At 37.6% G+C, this 23,160-nt stretch overlaps 1 protein-coding gene across 11 annotated transcripts in view; it reads right to left on the reverse strand.

Moving 5' to 3' along the window:
• The window catches only part of NEDD4L (NEDD4 like E3 ubiquitin protein ligase), a 198,622-nt gene that overhangs the window by 30,994 nt on the left and 144,468 nt on the right, over positions 1 to 23,160 (reverse strand). For 4 of the 11 annotated variants that reach the window (XM_064438503.1, XM_064438502.1, XM_064438506.1 and 1 more), the window contains 10 exons: positions 21,619 to 21,751; positions 20,402 to 20,578; positions 15,212 to 15,286; positions 13,157 to 13,216; positions 8,839 to 8,970; positions 8,271 to 8,390; positions 5,533 to 5,730; positions 3,751 to 3,828; positions 1,634 to 1,688; positions 1,488 to 1,544 (listed from right to left, as the gene is read on the reverse strand). In XM_064438503.1, the coding sequence (XP_064294573.1) occupies positions 1,488 to 1,544; positions 1,634 to 1,688; positions 3,751 to 3,828; positions 5,533 to 5,730; positions 8,271 to 8,390; positions 8,839 to 8,970; positions 13,157 to 13,216; positions 15,212 to 15,286; positions 20,402 to 20,578; positions 21,619 to 21,751 (1,085 nt within the window). The remainder of the gene's footprint in view (positions 1 to 1,487; positions 1,545 to 1,633; positions 1,689 to 3,750; positions 3,829 to 5,532; positions 5,731 to 8,270; positions 8,391 to 8,838; positions 8,971 to 13,156; positions 13,217 to 15,211; positions 15,287 to 20,401; positions 20,579 to 21,618; positions 21,752 to 23,160) is intronic. The other 7 variants (XM_064438504.1, XM_064438496.1, XM_064438505.1 and 4 more) reach the window with 5 other exon arrangements.

The following is a 23,160-nucleotide window of genomic DNA, read 5'->3' on the forward strand; positions in this document are numbered from 1 at the left end:
GTACCCTGAAAACAAGTGCTCCTACTGAGATTGCTCAAGCCAGATGGCTGAGCACCGAAAGCTGCTGCAGTCGTTCCCTGCACAGGGAGCACAGCGGAGCTGCACCGTGCCCACTGCGATACCACCGGCACCACCTCTGCTCCTACTGCCCCCTTGTAATTGCAGTGGTGCGGCAGCGGGTTGAGACCAAAAGAATATTTCCTGGAAACAAGCACCATTATCTAAAAAAACCCTCTGAACTTTTGTAAGAACTGCTATATAAAAAGCTAAAAAAACCCCTCAGATCAAAAGAGGGACTACAGATAGATTTCAGATGCAAATAAATTTAGTTTTATAGCAATTATAAATTCTTTGGGAAATTCTAATTAATGTACAACTTTAACATTCCATTTACTTCTAGGGACTAACACATGCTTAAGTAGATTTAGGAGACTGAAAAATTAAAACTTTTTGAAGGAGGTTGGGAGGCTCAACAATTATACTGATATATTAAGATAGTTTTATTCTGTGACTCTTCAGTGGTGGCAGCTTATACTAATTTCCATATTTAAGTTTCCAGATATCTGTTGAGAAAAACAATTACAGAAGGTATAAAGAACAATAATTCTGTACTGACGGTTGAAAGAGGTTAATCTTGTGTTTGATGAGTGTATTACCTCTAATTTTAATTTAAAACTATTTATACATTTTCAAAATTGGTATTACTTTAGGCAGTCTTTTAGTAACGACTTAATGTCATATACAACTACAGATAAGCGTAGGAGTCAGTGTTACTGAAGGAAAAAATGTAACACTATCAAATATGTGTAATAGTTTAAGATTTTATTTCTTTACGTTTTGCATATGTACCCTCTTCTAATGGATTCGTGAGTTATCTATTTCTCTGAAGATTATGCCCTCACTAGAAATACCTCTTCAAAAAGTCCCGCTGAAGTATTAAAAAAAAAAACCAAAAAACCAAACAAAAAACCAAACCCCAAGAAGAAAAACCAACCCACCCAACCTTTCTGGGCTGCTTTATTTTCAAACAACAACAGAAACTCACACAGTAGTTCTGAGATGCTGTAATAAGACAAGTCTACAATGAAACATCACTTACACTAGAACTTCACTAACAGAACTGAATAATATTAATGGGCTGGGTGCAGTTTAACATGCTATAAATAGGAAATAAGATCAGAATCAGCACTGCCACAAGACCTCCTTAAAGGAGAGGAAAGAGTACTTATCAGTGTTAATTTCTCCACTGCCTGTATGTGGAGTTGTGGCTATATGATCTTTTCTCATCTTATTTTCTATTCCTAGTGTGTATTTTAATTTATTAAGTGCAAATAAGCCATGGGATCATCAACAACAACAACAACGAATCCAAAATATCAACAAGAACAAAAGAAACCACAAAGAGGAAATGTTAATGCTTCACAAGTCAGAGAGGGACAAAGCTTGATGAGCCAATTAAAAGCAAGCTTTCAGTGAATATACAGTACCGTATGAGGGCACTAAGTCTCTGGTATCAATGTCTCCACATATCAACACCTGGCTTCCTAAATGAAGAGTAAAATTATAAAGCTTTCACTTCAATATTTATTACCTCCCTTTGTCTATTTGCTGTAGTACCTGAGTGTTTACTTACTATGGTCTATATAAAATGTTCTTCCATCCAAATGTATTCTTTCCTCCCAGCCAGGCTGGAAATGGGAAATAAAAAAAAAAAAGAGAGAGAAAATAAGCGATATACTATCACTCTCACACAGCATGAAGCAATACATTATCCATGCCTACTTAAATTATCTGATAGATGCTTGTGAGGTATAGAACACAAAACTGCCACAGACACATTATGCCAAGGCTGAAAAGCTAGGAAGATTCAAAGAACCGGCTATTTATACTGGTAACTGTACCCAATACAGTAAATATTTCTTTAAAGCATGGAAACAGAAACTTCTTGCATCAGGGTTTATACCCATTTCCTACTGCGAGGAAAGAAACACAAAGAACAGTGTGTCCGTCACTGGTTAGGTTTGAGAGTTTCTGCTTCTACTTCTGAACCACGTGTGGGTTATTTACTGTAAATACCTAAGCCAGGATCCCATTACAGTGGGACAAGAATGTCTAACCAGTCCTCAATTCTTCCCTTTTTATCCATTCCCTTTTCCCATCTTCCAAATGACTATAGTGTAGAAAGGACAATAAAGGGCACACTGTTAATATATGCAGCACTGTCCAGTCTACCTTTTGCTCCACCTGTATGCTCTATGTGAGTTGAGACTTTTATAAAATATGGATGAAAAATGACTTCTTTTTAATCTTTTAGAGAAACTCTTGTTAAATTCTGTAGTCATTCTCACCTCACTCAAAAATGGATTGTTTAGCTGAGTTTAACTCTGTTACTAATGATATATTTCCAGTGATGTGTGTCAGGCTATCCTGATTTCACTGCATGTTTTACCTCTTGCAGTTATCAGCATAAACTGTAAATTGGCTCTTCAGTTGCTCCCATGCAGTGCCTCCTATCTAAGCAATGTGTCCTCGAAGATTAATGCATACTCAATGTATCTGAAGAATTGCTACCTCCACAGCCATTTTCTTAGAGACAAACTGCATTATTGCTGTGTTGTAACCAGAAAACGCATCATAGTATGTTCAGCTGCACATAGTTGTCGATCTAATCAGCAATTCAAGGCACTAGGCCTAACAAATGGCCTAGTTTGATTTAAATACAAGGCAAAACTTTTTGCTAAGCAAGACGAGGGCAGTGAGATTTTAGGATGTTTTAGAGGAGGATGTCTGGTCATAGGTGGTAACAGCGGTTATCACCCCTCGCCAAAGGTAGCATTTGCCACCACTCTTGCCCGAAAGCAGCATTTTTTGGTTTGCTGGCAGAGTGGTTCATCTAAGTAAACTGTAACCCAGCTCAGTGAAAATGAGTAGGATTAAAGACTCATTATTCAAACTGTTTAAAACTAAAATAATTTAACCTGCTGTGTCCTGTAGGGTGGACCCTGCTGAAACTGCTGTTGGCAGCCAGCTTGTCTGTAATACACGCTGGAGCACTGAGAGTGCTGGTGACAATTAGTGGCTTGTTGTCACAGTTTTTAATAGCAATTTCCCAAAAGTATGCTTAGTATATATGAGGCAATAAGCTGAATTAACACCACATTATAAAAATCAGCAACTCTGAAAAAGTGCTAGCTTTCATAGACCAGCCTCTGCCTTTAAGGATGCAGTTTTTTACAACAAAGCAAAGATCAGCTCTGCATTTGACAAGGCTGTAAATCAGTATTGTACTTTGGTTACAAGTGTGACAAAACTTCTGACATTAAAATTATAATTTTCTCTGCAGAATATGGAAGTTTCATTGAAAGTTTAATATTTATTTAGATTTCTGAATGCCAATATATGCTGGTACATTAAGAGAACTCTCTTTTAATAATCTGCTCCAGCAACAGGTAATTATCTAAAAGCACAAAGACAGAGATAAAACCAAGGTAAGTTTCTTCAAAGCTTAAAGCTTTACATAAGCAAAGAAACTTCCTGTCATTTCAGAAATACTATGGGCTGGCTTCAAAGAGCCTGACTGATTCACAGATCACAAGAAAGCTTTTGGTGCTATATATAAACATAGCTGTAGTATCTTCAGAAAAGTGATGAAAGCAACATGTGTGTCCACTTAAATATATTACCACAACAGTAGATCAGATCGCATAAGATAGCAGGTATATATTAAAATACATACACATTATCACTTACAGGAAGAGGGCCCAAATCATTAGGGTTCAAAGATGCTTTTGATCTCAAGTGCACTGGAAATTTCAGTCGTGGATCCTCCTGTAACAGAAATACAGAACTGTAAACCCAACAGATCAAGTTAGATCCACATACTAAGTCAAACACAGAATTATCTGGAAAAGAAGTCTTCCTACAACACATTTTTTGGGTTTTTTTCTTTTGAGAATAAAACATATAAAGCAAAACGTAAAAGTGATAGAACATTTAGTATTTGGTTGTGTCACATACTTTATTAGGATTCACATATTGAAAAGATTTTTTCACTGTGAAGTGTTAGTTAGGGTAATACAAGACCTTGACTCCATTAGGGTGTGCCCTATCCAGAAATACGCTTCAAAAACACACAACCCTATTCTTAGGGGTACATGCACTCCCATAAGTGGCATTTAGATACATATGCACATTTTTTGGCTTTTAAAAACATAAGAGAAACAATCCATCCTATCACAAAAAGGCTCAGAAAGGATGAAAATTAGCTTATTACATTTTTATTAATGCACAGCTGTTATTACATCAATGTCCAAATGAGGCAAAAAGGGGCAAGTAAAATCGGTCACAGAAGACAAATCGAGACAAAAAAAAGTGCTTGGTATTTCCACACACAGATTTCACCCACATGCACCTGGCAACACCATTAAGAACCACCATTAAACATGTCATGTAAGTAGTGGTCACTGGGAGTCTGAATCAGCCTTGAGAAAAGGAGGCTCGGAGGGGATCTCATCACCATGTACCAGGACTTAAGGGCTGGCTACAGAGAAGATGGAGGCTCCCTTTTATACAAGGAGCCCCATGGAGAGGACAAGGGGGAATGGACACAAGTTGCTCTTGGGGAGATTCCGATTGGACACAAGAGGAAAACTCTCCACAGTGAGGACAGTCACCATTGGAATAATCTCCCCAGGGAAGGGATTGACTCGGCCGCGTTGGACACCTTTAAGAGTTGTCTGGACAGGGTGCTGGGCTGTCTTGTCTAGACTGTGCTCTTTGCAGAAAGGTTGGACTAGATGATCCCTGAGGTCCCTCCCAACCTGTGATTCTCTGATTCTAACAAATTAAAGTGCAACTCATGTTTCAACGGTGATGTGAAATGCTGGGTTGTCTTTGACATTTTTTCCTAGTGTAATTTTATTTCTTCAGTTTGTTGACCAAAGTTGCACAATTACTGAAAATGGATCCTCATGACATGAACAATAAAATGGATTATGTTAACTGAAGGTGATGAACACACAGTATATTAATAAAAAAGCAGTGCTGGTCACAGTGAAATACAATTACGGATAGTCTCAAACTAAACAACTATCCAAATCTCCACTGCACTGTATGTCTCTAAAACTCAAATTTGGGGAATTTAAAGGACAGTACTTGTATGCAATGATTTGTTGAGTATAAAAAGGTCAAATACAAAATGCAAAACAGTATTGCATGGTATACAATGTAGAAATGTACCGAAATCTAAGAGGATGTGAACAAATAGGCTTCCTGCTTCTGAGCGCAGCAATGGCAGCACTATAGTAATTTCACGAAATCAGCTACTCCAGTCTATTGCTACTGTATGTGACTGCGTGGAGGATTCAGCGAGATTCCTACAGCAGTTTTATGAAAAGTTAGGCTGACAAATCCCCCCTTAAAGGCAAGACAAATGCCACAACAAACTGGGGGGTATATAGGCAGGAAAACAAAGACAGAAACATTTAAAAGATGGCAACTCATTTAAAACTCATTATCTAGAATTTCTCTTACCCACGTAGTAGTTTTAGTATTATGATCAATGAAGAAGGGCCTGCCATTGGGTGCTATTCGCATCTCCCAGCCAGGAGGAAGGAAGCTTTGTGCAACTTTGTGTTGTGGTTTAGGAGAGTTGTAAGGTGAGGGCTGTGGAGACTGTGGATTGGAAAGGGTGTCCTTCACCGCTCTGCGCACAGGGGAGTCCTTCATACCCTGAAAAAAATGGAAGAGATTAAGATTTGTCAAATGTCACTTGATACTGCAAAACTAATAAAACTTGGTATCACAGCAAATAGTTTGTCATTGCAGATGTAATTAATACTAGACTTAATTGCTGGGACTGATTTCCTAGAACTTATTTAGCTAAAGTCTGCTCCTTCTAATGTACCAAGCTTTTTGCTGTGAAGGATGGTGTTTTATCACTTCCCTCTGCAATGATAATGTCCCTAGTACTTACATTTTTATACAAAACACACTTTACTGCAGCTGCCCTGTACATGCCAATGTTTCATTTTACAAAGGGAAAAATAAAAGCATTGTTTGGTGCTTTATGGTTCAATGTATCTCACTTTACCACGAGAGAGTATCCTAAATGTAGAGGCAATGTTGCCCACTTTTCAATGTATTTCCCAAATATAACTTCAGACAAAACATTTAAATATGAACTTAAAACAAGCTCCTAAAATAAATGAAGGTTTACAATTACAGATTTTTGACAGGTTGTGCGGTTTTTTGGTTTGGTGGTTGGTTTGTGGTTTTTTTTGGTTTTGTTTTTTTTTTTTTTAATGAATGCTCACAGCTGCAGAACAGCTTCACTGAGCAATGCCTATTGGTTAAAAACAGGAGTTACATGACGTATTTGGATTTTTCTTTTTTAAAATTTCACTAGGCAACTGCAGATTTAGATGCCTAAACAGCTTGAAAAATTTGATCCAGATTTACTCACCTTTGAAAATACAAACGATCACATTCAGACAACAAGACTTAAGTACTATACTTAAATCTTGTTTGCGTTTGTACTTTTCAGTTACTTTCCGAAAACATGCTCTCATTAGCTGATATAACAGTTTGTTTTCTTGTTTTACTAATTACTAAGATTCAGTAAATCCATGCGTGCTTATTTTGGCAATTCTCTAACTTAGCCTATATTTAATTTGTATTTTGAGTATTATATTAGAAAACGAGGCATCAACACGGATATTTACAAAATTATTCTAGCCTTTTTTGTGGCTTGTTTTGAGCTACATTTGGACGGCAAATGCAGTTAGATTAGTGTTCGAAAGCAGCATTTAAAACCACTTGCATTAAACAAAACCTTTCCATATCTTGTACACAAAAAGTTGAACATTTTACAATAAGATAACTATTTAAACTAAGGAAGTAACTTCTAAAAAGTTTAACTCATCTGTTTCTTGTGGCTGTATCCTTTAAGATTTCAATATTAGTAAGTCTACACTTTTTTTTTTTTTTTTTTAAATAATTCAGAGGTGGGTATAAGACAATACGTTTGTGCTCTTCAGCACACTTGTGGTTTCTGAGCACTGAACAAACCAACAACTAAATTGATTAGCTGAATATTCTGAAGTTAAGTGAATACGGGTTTTGTAGCTATGGAATAGGTTATTGCCCTGAAATCCAGCCTGTTGCCCTGAGAAACTCACATTTTAGATGCTCAGTCAGTGACTTCCACTAGCTCAACTGTGTAAAATGTCAGTAGGGAAGGAATGCCCTTAACGTCTTAGTTTAAGGTATTCAGAATCTTTTAATTTAGTTTATTTAAATTACAGTAAATCTGGTCTTCAAAATTAACAATGGCAAGGGCAGGTTTAAGTAGTTCATTGTTAAAGGGTTTATCAGAATTACATAGAAGTGGAGATATTTATTTTAAATATGAACCATAATTGCCTCACTACAATCTGTCCAATAATCCTACCTTTAACAATTTGCTCAATATTTTGAGTACTTTTCAGTATAAAGAACAAAGAAGAACGATGCATAAAATGAATTAAATGTTACAATCTTCACTTGATGGTTGGCAAACTTTTGCAGGGCCAAAGGGGACACAAGTAGGAAAGAGATGGTGCAAGAGAAGGACAAATAAGGTGCCTTACTTCAAGTTTGAAAAAGACATTTTTATGAATTTACTCTCCTCAATACAGCCATGTTTAACTGTTTCAAGAGTCTTAACCATGCTTTCAGATATAAAACACCTGTTGTTTTTGCGTAAGAAGCCACTTCAGGTATCCTCCAGATATGCTGCATTGAACATCGTTCAACAGTATTCTGAACTACTTTTAAAGATACTTAAAGAAATTAAATATCCTTTCGAAAGGCAAGGAATATAAAATGTAATCAGTATCTTAATTCAAAGATTTTCCCAATTCAGTTGCGTGTATAATTTCTGAAGTTATCAGCACCGCATTAAATGTTTCAACTCAAAAGATTATTTCTGATTTTATACATTCAGAGCACTTGAAGGGAGTTGCAACAATGTATGTTTCAGACTACGTTTTAGCTGACCAAACTGAATAATCATATATCTCTTACATCGTTCAATGACCATAAAAGCTGTGTAATACTGTTGTACAACATAAAGATCCAGACGGAAGACTGCTAAAGAGAACAGCAGTATATTATGGCAAAGTCAGTAACAGGGCAGAGCAGCTGTGTTGCGTAACTAAAAAGGAAATAAGAAGTTGCAATGAAGGAGAAGTCAGACAGAAGTGATCTTTGCTGTTAACAGCGTGTCTCACCTCAAGTGGAGCAGATAAAGTTACTGTGGGTGAACTGAGGCTACGAGGCCGTCTTATCTGGGGTTCGCTTAAATGGTTGCTGCTGTTCGCTGTTGAGCCAACCATGCCATCTTCTGCAAGCTATTTCAGAAGCAAAACCAAGTTAGCAAGTTGCCAGAAACAGTTCATGCAGAGTTAGGACACTTAAAAAACTACGTATTATTATTAAATATACTTTCTTATAGATCAAGGAAGGGCAAATAATGTATGGTACTATTAATAGATAAACACAACTTTCAGATTCAACCCCAAGAATGCATTTGCCTCCTTTTCTTAGTTCATAGGTACCGCTCTGTAAATTCCTTCCGCTGTAGCAATCAGCTTAATCTGTACCTTATTACAGTTAAAAGAATTAAGAAAAAATCCCAGTCATTGCAAATTTTTATGATTATCCCGAGTTTTCATGACAATGCATAGGCTTTTTGTTTTTTAAATTTCAGAGTTCTGAAGAGCTGCTTCAACTGGCGTTATACTCAACACATGTTGAGTGCTTGCCATCTAAACTGAGCATTACAACGGATCTTCATACCTGCATAATGGGCCGCGTCCATGTGGTGGTTCGATTGTTATGATTGACATAATACGTACGGCCCTTCGCATCCTTTCTTTCTTCCCAGCCTGAAGGTAAGCCTGGTGTAGTATGTACATAGGCCACTGAAGGCTGTTCAAGCAAGAAATTACTGTATTGTTATTTTATAATAGCTAAAAAATAAAATCTCATAAGTCTGTTGTTTAAGAAAAAAGAACATTTTTAAACACAACGAACAGGAAAGTACGGTTTCTGATTTCATCTAATAGAAGCTCTTCTTCACATACCTTTGAGTCAAATTATTTTTTCTCTCACAATAGAACTTTTGATTCACTTGTGCACAGATTCAGGTATCTTGTTCAGAAAAAAGCTAAATTTATATGCCCTCCAACTTTTTAATTTGTAGATTACACGTAATGACAAAAAGAAACCTTGTGTTTTAATGATTTTTCCTTAAAAAGGTGGATGTTTTTTCCGTTTATTAATAAAAGGGTAAGAATGGAAATAACTGTGCAGTTAAGATCTCCTAAGTTCTGTTCTTCACCACATGGTGTCTTGAATCAGTTGCAAGAAATTACTGTGGGTTTAAAAACTGGCATTCAACCATTTTGTTAGAGTTGCAAATGTTGCATTCAGGGTTAGGTGTCCTGAAGACACAAGATACACCCAGACTGACGCCCAGACTTTGGTGTGAGAAGTTTTTTTTTTTTTATATGAGGACTTGCACAAGAAAAACATTGTTCTAAAGAAAATATACAGATAACGATAACAGTGCCAAAGGCACTAATTGCCATTAAACAAGTTATGTCACTATTCAACACAACAATTATATTATTACGTGTTGCTGGTCTTGCCTTGAGTACTTCCTGCGAGGAAAATATCCAATGCTTAAACCAACTGGACATTTTTTCCTGGGACATGGTGGGAGGAGAAGCATTGCAGCACAAACGGCCACGCTTCTTGAAAAAAAATAGCCTAGGGAGAATTTTTAACACCGACCCTGTCTGCAACTGAATATGTATTTTAGAAGGGTAGGATGCCCAAGGAGATAGAGTTTTCAGACCACACCCTCTACATAAATCTACATGTTTGTTGAGCTTAGTCACTGTCCAGTTTGGGACTCTCCTAAGACATTGCTTGCTTGTGTAACAGATCAGGAACAGGTATCCTGGCTGTCAGTGAAGCGAACAAGAAAATCAGAAAACTGAGGATAGGTGGTTTTCTCAAGTAATTGATGTAAATACTAAGAGCTGGAGCGATACAGGAATTTCTGTCATTCGCAGCAGATAGAAGCAAACTGCTATACTCTGCAGGACAGTATTTTTGCTCTCTAATGAAGCCCGTGTATTAACAAGTGCTTTTTGGCACGTGCAAGGTACTTTTCAATATCTGTGTCTACATCTTTGGTTCAAGATGCATTTGGTTTAATCATTAATCACATTAAAATATACAGTCCTGCATTCATTATCAGACGCCTTTAATGCTAGAGATTGCTTCACTTTTTCAAAATATCTGCTTTGACAGCAGAAGGGTGATGAAACCCAAAGGTCTTCATCATGTCAGAATAAAAAATCGTGCTTGAACTGTACTGTCTGATCAATTTGTGCAGTGCTTTAATTAATCTTCAGTAACATTAATTCCTTTAGAAATAGGCAGCTTTGTAAAGGTTTCTTTCCCTTCTCTTTAACACCCTACGAAGATAAATCCAGCTATCAGCAGCCTTTCTCCTTACTATTCATTGTGGGTTAACGCGACCCATAATGCAATCTGCAAAGCAGAGTTTGCGCTTCAGCCTCCTTCTTGTATGTTAGATACCAGCGTAAAAGCTATCCTACCACACAGAGTGGAAAGTTGGGGGGTTTATCAAGAGCCTTCCCCCCCCCTCCAAATGGAATACTTTTTAACAACTGCCTTCAATAAATAGCGGGGGGGAAAGCATTATGGTTAAGGACAAGATGTCAGGAGAATGGAAGTGCTGGGAGATGATGCGTTAACGTATGCTTTGCTCGGCCGAGTTTTACAACGCGGCCTTCACAGAGGAACGGTAAAGAATCTTGGGGAGTTAAAAAAAACCAAACATAAATCCTGAAAAGCAAAGTGGTTAGTAACCACAGTTATGTTTACCCAAACATGCACTTTATCTACAATCATCAACACCTACTTCATTACACACACTCAAGTAACAAATTTACTCATCTTCTGTCACTGACAATATAAAGTCAGCCACACTATAACCAGGGCAGATGTACCATTTTTACAGTAATACATAATATTTAGTGTATCCATTTCTTATGAGGTATCTAAATGCTTAGACTTGGACCCACGCTGGGGGGGGGGGGGGGGGAGGAATCACTCAGTTTGTACGAATGCACCCTTTAATAGGCTCCTCAGCCCCCAAAGCTTGCTAAGACAAACCACAAATCAACAGAGTTTTTCGTACTTGAGTCACTCTCTAAAACAGACAGGGTGGGGCCACGTGGTAATACCAGCTCTCGCACAAAACAGCAGTAGTTAGAGCAATCCATCAGGATGTGCCAGCTCTTGGGTCTAACTGCTGCTCCCGAAGGGGCTCAGTGCACTAGGCACATCGGTCATCGGGCCAACGAGCCAGCGCGGTTCTCCCTCCCTCACCAGCGCAACGTGCTTTCATTCTCACTGCAAAGCAGACTCAGGAGGAAAGACATTCCTGCACTGGGACTGATCCTGAAAGAGCCACACGGATTTGAATCACCTTGTACGTAGGAGGGCACAGAACGGGCTTGTTGCTCTTAAGTAACTCAACTAAGCCAGTTACGAAAAGGACCATCATCACTTCCTAAGACGCCACAGCATCGCATTTAGTGCGGTCCAGCCGTGCCTCCTTGCTAGGCATGCCCTCAGCACGCCTGCAGAATTATGCTTCGTTAGGGCCTGAGGCTGAGCAATGTCCGATTCGTGGGTCCAAGTCCAACAAGGGGTTTTACAGGGGTTCTGAAAGCAACACTAAAGGGACCTAGAAACTTCTAATGTTGACAGACTGGATGCCTACAAACTTTAGGTGCCTAAAGGACAAAGAAAATGGCAACCTTTGAAGATAATGTTTTTGGATTTAAATGCACGACTTCTATTTAAGTCCTAAATCCTCTGCAGATTTTGATTTCAGAGCATAAATGCACGCCGAATGAAGACAAAGTGGGGGTTAGGCTCCCACTAGTAAGCTGCAATATCATTACATAAAACATCTATGATATAGATGTAGTAATTATGAGTCAGTGAAGTTTGAACTCAGTTATTTGCAGAAAAATATTAATATTTTGCACTAAAAAGTGTAATCAAGACGAGATGCTATGCTAACAAAATACCTTCTTCTTTACATTACAGTTCAACACAGCATGCATTTTAACTAACAACTAACAAGTCAAGCAGGTTTTTCAAGGACACAAAAAATTTTGCTGTTTCCAGGAACAAAATACAAGTAAGCTCCTCCGACTCTAAAAGCCAAAACCCAGTAAATATATACAGTGTTACAGAATGATGCATCAACACCCGAATTAAGATCTGACATTACCACATACAAATAGGAAACATACCAAGTTTAATTATATTTCTTTCCCTGAAACAAATTATCTGAGAGCGCATATATTCATAAAAGCTATTTATGGTAGTTACTGTAAAATGATTTCTATGGAATAACTTGCTTCAGACTGACATTTAATCAGGTTAAAAAAGAATGGGATGTTTTTGACAAAGTCCAATATAAATTAAAACCACTGTCCTAGTATTACACTTTCAGAAAAGCACTTCCAGAATTTTATTGGGTGATCAAAGTAAAAATTCAGCCTTGGTCTGCTGAACGACTACTGGAAAATTAAAACTGGCTTTAAATAAGACCATTAAGAGCTATATGATATATGACTGTACCTCCACGTCTCAAATTAAGATCAACACTAAGAACTAAAATGAATTAGTCTAATGGAGAGTATGGGAAGACAGAACTACATGCATACTCATTTGATGTCTCTAATCCCTGATGATTTCAGTATCAGTCTTTAAAGACTTACATATTGAATCTTTCATTTTTCAGAAGCCTGTGGTATTTCCTTAGTGCTCAGAGTTGTGGCATGTCCACATCATGAAAACATGCTTAGTATGACAGTGAAACTGCAGCGCTTTGAGAAATTTTGAGAAAATTTGAAACAACAAAAAACATAACTATTGATTCAGTGGCTGTATTTCATTCAAAGCACTGCTGCTTTGTGACAAAAAGTTCCTTGTTGTACAAGACCTAAATCTACCCACATATTATTTAGAGATAGTGCTTGATAAAGAGTATTATTACCGTTGGTTCCTCACCACCTGTGACAGTTGAAGAGCGAGCTCTCCTAGATGGACCACTCTGCTGTTAAATGATAATTAATGTTACAGGTAAGTATATTTAGTGATGAAGGTCACAGATTACTGTCATATCTTTAGGAGTCAGGAATCACAGACACTCAAATTTATCAAAAGAGAGCAATTAGATAGAAATAATGTTTTAGACCATAGCAAAAAACTGAGACATCAATCACTGATAACCAAGACAGGATCTCATATAAAAACCATCAAGGGAACCAATTTTGAGAGTTCTTGTATCCAATTCAATACATTCAGTATTGCTAATGATAATTATAAGAACAGGTACTCTAAATGTAACTTTTTTTTTTCACCCCCAAACAAATTTTGCACATTCTGCCCATAAACACGCTATTTAAAACCAAAACGGATACATTCTGGTCATCAGTGAGTGCACAGAAGTAGTCAGATGAAAACGATGGAACTGCTGCTTTGTATTTTTGGTAAGGATTAATACAGTCAAGAACAGCACTGTATGTAGAAAGCAAATATGTATTTAGTTGCTAGAAGATAAATTATCGTTAGCTTAGTAAGGATTAAATATGGTTAAGATCAGGTAACATCCCTGTTTTAGAGCAATGCTTTCAATTCTGCTGTTGTGCACATCTGCTAACGAGATAAGTGTTCTACAATAATAAAGGAAAGACATCACCAATCGCAACCTGACTACACCAGTTAAGGAAACCCAGACTCCATAAGGTGACAAGAAAACCAGTCTCCATAAAGTGATATCAAATCAACAAGCAGAGGACCTCTGGAACAGGCTGCATTAGGAGAAAGCTTTGCCTAGCAGAGAAAGACAGTTAAGGTGTAATCGTGCTGGAAGCCACACCATTGTTTTCCCAGAGGAGAAAGTAAAAAGGCAGATAATACTTCAGAAGCTATTACAACATTATTATTACAACAGCTATTACATGCGTCTGTAATCAGCAAAGATAGATAGACTAAACTTCTAGAAGAAGTGAAAAAATCAAAGAGAAAAACACTATGGTTATTGTAAATGTCTGCCCAATAGCGACAGAAAGAACACGCAAAGGAGAGACATCAGCTTCAATAACAGACTTATCAATACACTCTGTTTACTCAATTTTTCCATAAAAGTGATACACAAATTTGCTTTTTGTAGATTCATCTGTAATATATTTCTACTAAAAAACTCGAAAAAAAGATTGCTGGGAGAAAAGTATCATTTTAAAAAATATTAAATCAGTTTGAAAACTTGAACAGTTTTCTTCAAAAGCATATCTTGCACAATCCTGTTTTAAGTAGTCTCCCTCTAGCTTACCACCTTTGCAATCCTCATGCTTGGGTTGTAGGACAAAATATGTAGAACTTCCTATCGTGTGCATGGTTATGATGTGAAAGAATCTTTTCCTAAGAAACCCTTTGTATCCTCTCCTGTTTGAAGACTCTACTTAAATAAAATCGCACAGGCTGCTGCTCACCTAAATCACTTAGCTTAAAAAACTACAACAGATCAGTTCTATCGTACAAGGACTACGACAAAAAGGCTCCATTTAACTACAACTAGATAAAACACCAATCTTTTTTAAAGTTGTACAGATTTACAGATTCCAAGTAGAATCAATTTACGGGACACAAAAATATACCTGATAGGAGAGTCCTGTAGCTGCTACAGTTAGTTCCAAGCGTTGATGGTGCTACTGCCCTCTCCAACCCCAGTGGAAAACACCCATTGGAGGATTTTCTGTCTCCACTGACTATATATCTACAGTTTAGTAAACGACCTGTCTATGCTAGATAACTAAAGTTAGCGTGACTATGCTCGCAGCCTCAAAACATAGTTCTCTCTCATGAATGTCCTCATTTTAGTTGGTGACCATGACGATATTAATTTGGCATCCAGTACTGTTTGGGATAGTTATATGCCCATACTGGTTACTGACCTACAGCTGACTAGAACTGACCTAAGAAAAGATATTATTAGAAATCAAAGAATGTTGAAACAAAAAGAAGGAAATAGAAGTTAGCTTTGGTTTACCAAGGATAATTGAGACTGTTCAGCAACTGTGTCTGTTACACTGCAAGATCTTAATCTTGAAGAAGGATCTCTTTGCTGGAAACAAAAAAAAAAGAGAGATGCCTTTAAGTTAACGTGTCTTAAAATGCACTTTTATTCAGTAATTTTACTTTTCTCCCATCTAATGCAAACCCCTAAAAAATAATATTTACGTTGCAGTGTCTTTAATTATAATACTTCTACAGAAACGTGGCAAGCAATGAAAAATCTGAATTCTCAACATTCCATCCTGGACTGTTTCAGATTAACTGATAAAGGAAAGTACTTGGATACACATCTTGTACTCATCTTTAGCATCCAAGTTACAATGTTTTATTGACCTAATCTAAGAGAAGAGGATAGGCCATCCCATCTGGGAAAATACGCGGGAAAATGAACAGTTGTGGAGTCAGCAGTAAAGAGGAAGATTAACTAAAGACATAATGGGATGTGAAAATGCCATGGAACTTTTGAGAAGCTATTCTCAAGTATCTCTGGAAGACATTTTAGAGAACCTAGAGGGACCATAAGCGGTAAAAGGTAAATTTAAAACTTCTGGCTGAATGCTGGCAATGTAGTCCTTGGAGAATCAATAGGCTAGAGTTAACAAATCTCTACATTCTGCACGAGTTAATCCCATTATCTGCTACTCGCACAGGGGCACGAGAGGATGCCAGCCCTATGCAGGGGACAATTATGCGGTGGTTCTGCCTACGACATCCTGAGCCTGTGGCTGGGAAAGCAGCAAGTTCTGCAGAACTTTCACAGGGATTACAGCCACAGTGGGAGCCTTGCTGAGATCATCTGTTGGCATATTACAAAATTTCCAAATTGGCATCTTAGTACACGATGCTTAGCTTACTCTTCAATAACAACAGCAAGAACAGCTTTAAAGTTTACTGTTTAACAAATGGCAGAGAAATGCTCAGAAGTTTGCGGCTGGAGTTAATCCAGAAATTTCATACAAAGCCAAGCTAACTGCTCAAGACAGAACTCTATATTGTAATGATCATTAAAGCACCTACAACTATAACATAAATAATTCCAAAAGAAAAGGACATTAGAATATACCCAATTACTAGACAGATGACTTAGGTTTTACAGGTACAAACTCTTTGTAGCAAAATCTCTCATAAACAATTAGTATCTCTTGTACCACGTAGTGGTATATACAACTTCTCTGCTGACAGTAACCTTTCATATATTATAATAAAATTCATATCCATTTTTCTAAAGGAGAAATGTCAACATAAACAAATTCTGACAGAAAAAAGATGCTGTATTTCTGCCCGTGCTATCATAAAAACAGTGGCAGAATGCAGCAGTATCAGCCCAGGTCAAAATACTGACTCCAGGAATTCTGGTTTGAACTCAGTGAGCGTCAGGTGAATTGCTGTGAATTTCTTTGGAAAAGTCAAACAGAAAGGGCAACTCTCATTAAAAATCCTCTGCCCCACATGATTTTGTAAGTGATGGAAAATCTTAACGTAAAAGCAGGCCAATTTATCCAGTAATAAAAAATTATGAAAGGGAAGGGCAATTAAGCTAAGAACATTGTTTCTTTTACAAAAATTAAGCAGATGACACATCTTAAAACCTATAAAACAATAAAAACTATAGCTGTAATACAGCTCTTCAGGGAGTGCATGCTTCACCTTAGTTTTCATTACTTCATCATGAAATTCACAGATGGCATGCACATTTGGCATTAAAAAAGAGTTCCAAAATCAAATACTATAGATGAGACCTCAAACTTTTAAAAATTTATTTACTTAAAAATATACAGTATTTCCTTTAAAAACAGAACTGAAGTCTTAATTTTCCTCCTTGCCTTCTAGTTTTTGAACTTCCCAAGACACACCCTTCGTGATCATGAATGAGAAACAAAAAAGCCCTAAAAGAGGCAGACAGGCTGGCACGCCTGCTTGATACTAAAAGGTATCACAAACCTGTGATAATTATCAAAAATAAGGTGATAGAGCAGAGGCGTGCCAAGTACCTGAATTCGTTCTCTACAGCACAGGGTCAGATTATAAAGGGACAGCCCCTGAGAAAGTGACAAGGATCAATAATTACATTTTCCTCTTGCTATGACATTGCTTTGGGGACTCTCAGCCACAGAGGTTTCTTCGCATCCCAAAATCAGAAGGAAGATCTCCAAAGATAATCTCAGCTTCTGCTTCTTGATAACAAGACATTTACTATCCAATTAAAATTGTTTCAGAAGGAACTAATGTGCCATGCTAATATTCTTTATACTTATGAAGGAACTAATGCTCTCCTGCCTATGTCAGTTAGCAATCACTGTCTTGTCTAAAAGGTGTAGTCCAACATATGCAATACATCAGTATTACAGTAATTCTGAAATATCACCATCACTGGTACCAAGACATCTAGAAGGCATTAGGCATGGCATCAGCGATAATTTTTTGTTACTCATGAGAAGTTCCATATAATGAAAAAAATATACAAATACTGTAGTCATGAGAGCTGGCAACAAAGCAAGCCACAAATAAAATATTCCAGCTGGAAGGGACCTACATGGATCATCTAGTCTGCCTGGCCACTTCAGGGCTGATGAGTATTCAATAAAATACAATATTTATACAGTATTTGGTAAAATCAATCAGCTTCTAAATAGCATTTCACTTCAAATGCATTTTCTCACACATCTTTTCTGTGTGGTTTGATTGAGGCTGGAAGTTCCATGTACAGAAACAAGCCTTGGGTAATCCTTAAACTTATTATTTTGCATAACTGATACCTCATCTTTAATCAATGAGTAACTAGCATTACCCTGTTACGGGTGTTAATGGTACGGGTATGAATGCACTAATAAACAAGCAAACACCTAGCCTATTTATAACCACTCACATGGGCACCCTTATGTACCACTGAAAGATAACGAGGCAACACCGTGAAGCAAAGTATTTGAGAGGCATATCAAACTCCAACTCTTACTTGAAAACATCAGTCCTAAGAGCATGTTCTGTTAAAAGATTAGGGTTTAAAAAAACAGAAAAAACATGTAATTACACCTTGCTTCTGTGTTGCTAGAGATTAACGTGAAACGATTTATCTCACAAATGTATTGACCAGCAAGTCTGAAGTGTTTTCTGGCATTGCATAGATATATGAGGAGAGTGACAAAATACTTTCACACACATACAATAACTCCCCAGCTATCTGCTGGCAATTTAGGTGTGCTGTAGATTAACTATGTATGGATGTAGAGACATGGAAGCTGTCTCTGTGCAGAACAGTCCAAGGTCAGGCTGGATATACCAGTATAGGCACGCTGTTGGGGAAATGCAACTGCAAGGGCTCCAGGTTTCAGCCCACAACCTACAGATCTGAGCCAGCTTTATGTAAAGCCAGTTTAGAACTGGTGGGTTTGGGAAAAAACCTTGGATCCAAGCTTCCTCCATGCAAAGTCATGGAGCTGATTTCATAAGCCTAAGGGAATCTGGATCAAAAGGAAAGGTCACGTGGACCCACCTGAGCACATGGATGAGAGCTGGTGTTCAGCTGGAAGTGCCAAACTTTTCCTGCCTACCTGGCTCACTCCAAATGAAGCTCTTGGATGTCTCTGTACTGTGTCTGCCAGCCTCCACATTGGGAGGATTTATTAGGCCAGGGTAAGCACTGTTCATTCACACGGAACCAGCTCAGACTCAGGTGCTGGATCAGGCCAGTGAGCCCTCAGAGAGGCCAGAGCTGTGGCAAAGGCACAGTTCAGAGACAGGAGCTGCCTTGACGGCTACACGACGGCTACACAGCAAACACTGCTGACCCGCTCAGTCTCTGCGTGCAGACTTCGGGTGCCTCCGCAAGGCGTTTAGAGTCATTTCACTGTCTGGTTTCTGCTGTTACTTTCAGTACCCCAACACCCTCTTACACTGGATAATGCAGAGTAACAAAGATTTTCAATGCTTTGCCAATTTCTTACTTTGCAAGTGTGGTCTGATTATAATTTTTATTGCACTGATTAAAAAAAAGCTATCACTTAATGACTCATAAAAGAGCTAGTTTGTATAGGAACATAATTATTGAATTATTTTAATTAAGATAACTTGGCAGCTATACCATTTATTATTTTGGGGATTAAAAAAATGTAGGTCCTGATCTTGCCACTGAAACTATTTGATTAACCTCCTGCCCTCCAGGCCTACTAAGGCCTGAAGGTCTGCTAAAAGCTGCAATTATCTACAAAAGCACAAGTGACTCTTTATGCAGACGGTTAGCCATCAGAGCTATAATTTGTTAACTAACCTATAGATAACATTCAAAAAATTGTAAGACACCTATTGCATAAGCTCTTTGGGAAAAACTTGCACCTAATCACGATTCTATTTAATCAGAACAAGAGTAAATACAATTTCTTGTCTCTCGAATTGCAAGGGTACCTTGATGGCATATACAAAGAATAAAAAAATTAATAAATCACATGTGATGCTCTGTTTAAAATTTACAACTGTTTTTTGTACTCAAAGAGACATAAGATATTCCCCCACTTGTATTATCTGCATTTTTTGTGGTATCATCAGTCTGACAAACTAATGGATAACACAAATACAGAGAACATTTTTTTGGTTTTACCTCAAGTAAACTGTTATGGTGACAGACAATTTTTTTCCAGTCTAGCCATTTACAAACTTGTGGAGGATTTCACCAGCGCTACCTACTCTCAATTCTAACCTTTGTCAGTCTTATAATAGTTAATCCAGTAAACTATGAGGGGTTTATAAAATCCTAATATAAGAAAGCACATGCTTTAATATAAACATGTACAGTTAAAATACTGAACTTAAGAAAAATTATCATGTAGTAAAACGGTTGATGACTGAAACAGTTTTTCCTCTTTCCTTTGGAAATTCTTAGCTTGATACTCTCTAGTATTACGTATTTTGTTTCACTAAACAGTAGCAGAGTCTGAAGTTAAACTAACGCACAAGAAAACATGAAGTCTAAACTGAGGAGTTCTGCTGTTCAAGGCAGTTTGCTCAATGGTGAAATTATGATGCATTTTTTGGAAGAGAATTTTAACCATATGCTCAGGTTTTCCTGAGACGAGCAATTACTACCCATCCAAGTCAATGATTCAGATTAGGTCACACTAACAGAAGATTACAGTCACAGAGGCTTATATAGAAAGAGCAGCATGTCACGTACAATCAAAGAACTGAGTTGTTCCCCATTGGAATCAGGAGTGACCTGAAGTCGTCGGCTCAGTTCCTCAGATAGCTCCTGAGGACTGGTACGGGACACTGGAGATGCAGGAGGAGGTGGTATTGACAAGCTTAAGGAATCTCCACTTGCACTTGCCTCCTCTGAAATGGTTTCCCAAGGCTAACAAAAGAGGAGAGACTACGTTAAGGATTTATAAAGACAGTTTGAGTCTTCTTTGCCTTTGATATGACCACCTCATTGTGGCAAACACAGGTGTGATAATCGCCCTTAACATTTAACAAAATAAACCAATCCCTAGAACACAAATACACACTCCACTCAGTGTGAAAATGATGCAGATGAAAATATGCATAAAAAGAGCTCTCATTAAATAAATTCTATTTTAGATTTCATTCAAAATGTAACTTAATTCTGTACTCTTAATAAAAACTTTTAAGAAACAAGTGATAATTGTAATTTAGAATAAAACGCATTAGAGAAAGGACTCAATATCTGCAAATCAAATATTAACAGGTGACGAGTACAACAAAAGTTTCAGCAATCTATTTGTTGCTCTGAATAACATTTAGTGAAACAAAACTATCTTTCACAAAGAGTTTTGTCTGTGATTCACATAATAAAATATTCCTTAAATATGAATGGGATTTGAGCTTTGCACAAACTCTCACTTAGGCCTACAAAGATCTACCAAATTTATTTTAGTCTAGCTATAAATTAAATAAACACTCACCCTGACTAATAAGATCTCAGAATTCTAACTAAAAACAAGTATTGGGGGAAAAAAACCTAACAGCTTCTCTTTCCTCTAAATCAAGGCACTGAAGAAAACTGAAGCACAGTGCCTGCCAGGCAGTACATTTCCCCTCTTCTTACAGCTTATTCCACTGTTATTCAAAGCAGAATATTGACAGTGTTTCTATCAATATATATATAACAAGTAATGCTTGGAATTATAAATGTTTCTTCCAGCATTTGTATAGTATTTAATATTGTGCATACGTTATCAGGCACCCACAAACACATGGGTCCTTGAAAGTACAGCTCTCTTCAGGATTTTTATTTTGTCACTGCTGTTTTACTTATATAATTTCAATAAACACCATGTAAAAGCATTACTACGTATGTTGTACAGTAATTAGCTCACAAACGAGAACCACATCAAGTTTAGTCAACTTCTTAAAGCCAAGACCTTCACATACCTCAGGAATGTCTCCACTCTCCATAGGTTCTGGTTCCAAATCCTCACTAATGTGTCTCCGGGAGCGGAACCGCCTGTGGGCTGCTTCTTGGTTTATTTGTCTGATATTGTTATCCGAATCAGATCCCACATCACTGGATAGTGGGGAAGCGAAAGCATGTGAAAGAGAAAAGAACAAGAAAATAACGAATGTTAAACTAAACCTACTTTGTCCATTGCTTTCGAAGCCTCATTAATGCTTTGGATTGTAAAAATCATTATTCCTGCATATGTGTGGCTTCATAAATAGGAGACCAACTAATCCCTCAATCCAAAGTAAATACAACTGGAAGCACTTGACCAATGTCATGCAATAAGGAAAAATAGCACACATCAAAGTTGGGTGAGCACCAATGGAAGTCCACACTCAAAGTTACAAACCATCATTACTCGTCCTTCCCTGCGATGACCAGCATCATTCCTGACACAGATTTTACATTTGCCCCTGTTTTTATGTCAATGATTACCTTCTTTATTTAGATAGCCAAAGCAAGCGTAAGCTGCTGCAGTACAGATGACTTTTTGAACCGTCTGCAACTACTAGCTTGGCTCACACAAGGAAAATGGAAATACCCCAGTTCCCTTAATGGAGACTCGTGGGACTTCTCAGCGTTCACAGCTAGACCAAAATCTCTATTACAGTAGGCAATGGGCAGATGTTGTTAGGAGGTAACATGCGATTTAGGAGACATGGTATTGTTGGGCTGGCGGTTGGACTTATGATCCTAGAGGTCTTTTCCAGCCTTAATGATTCTGTGATTCTATTCTATTTGATGATTCTATTTGAACCTCGCCTTCTGGATGAGGGACTGTAACTTTGAAAGATGGTTAGGTTCAGGAAAAACTTTGTGCAAACTTTTATCATTGCTTATTTTAAAGAACTATGAGAAATTAACTACTCTCCTGTTCCTACTGCAGACACGGACGGTACAGCACTCAATGCTCTTCCTTGGTGATCAACTCAGTGTCTGAGTTACCGGCCTAAAAGCCAGAGGTTATGTATCCTACTTTCAACCTCATGAGGCCTTCCACTCCTAGTGGTTTGATAAATTTATTGAATTTAAAGGTTAAACAGCATCATTCTAAAGTCTTCGCTCTTCAACAAGCTTGGTGTCATGCGTAAAGTTTATCAGTAGTAATTATGCATTTGTTTCCAAGCTACCTGTGATGACACCTAGCTAAAAGCAAACCCCTCAGGCCTTCATTCTATACACCCATCTGACCGTGACGCTTTCTGGTGATGATTACGTTTTGGTATCCACCAGTCAAACACTTCTGAATCCACGTACTCTTTACTCCATTTAGCATAATCGTACTACAAGGAGATGCTAAATCAAATAACTTATAAAACCTGCTTTTTTGTAGACACTTACTAACCACTACCAATCTTAACAATTGTAGTTGATGAGGTTTACTTGGCAAAATACACATTGCTCAGTAAATAGCTCAAATAGTTCAACAGTAAATAGTTCAAAACATACAGAACAAAATTTAATTCAGTTCT

The sequence above is a fragment of the Phalacrocorax carbo genome, chromosome Z (assembly GCF_963921805.1).
Source record: "Phalacrocorax carbo chromosome Z, bPhaCar2.1, whole genome shotgun sequence".
NCBI classification, from domain to species: domain Eukaryota; kingdom Metazoa; phylum Chordata; class Aves; order Suliformes; family Phalacrocoracidae; genus Phalacrocorax; species Phalacrocorax carbo.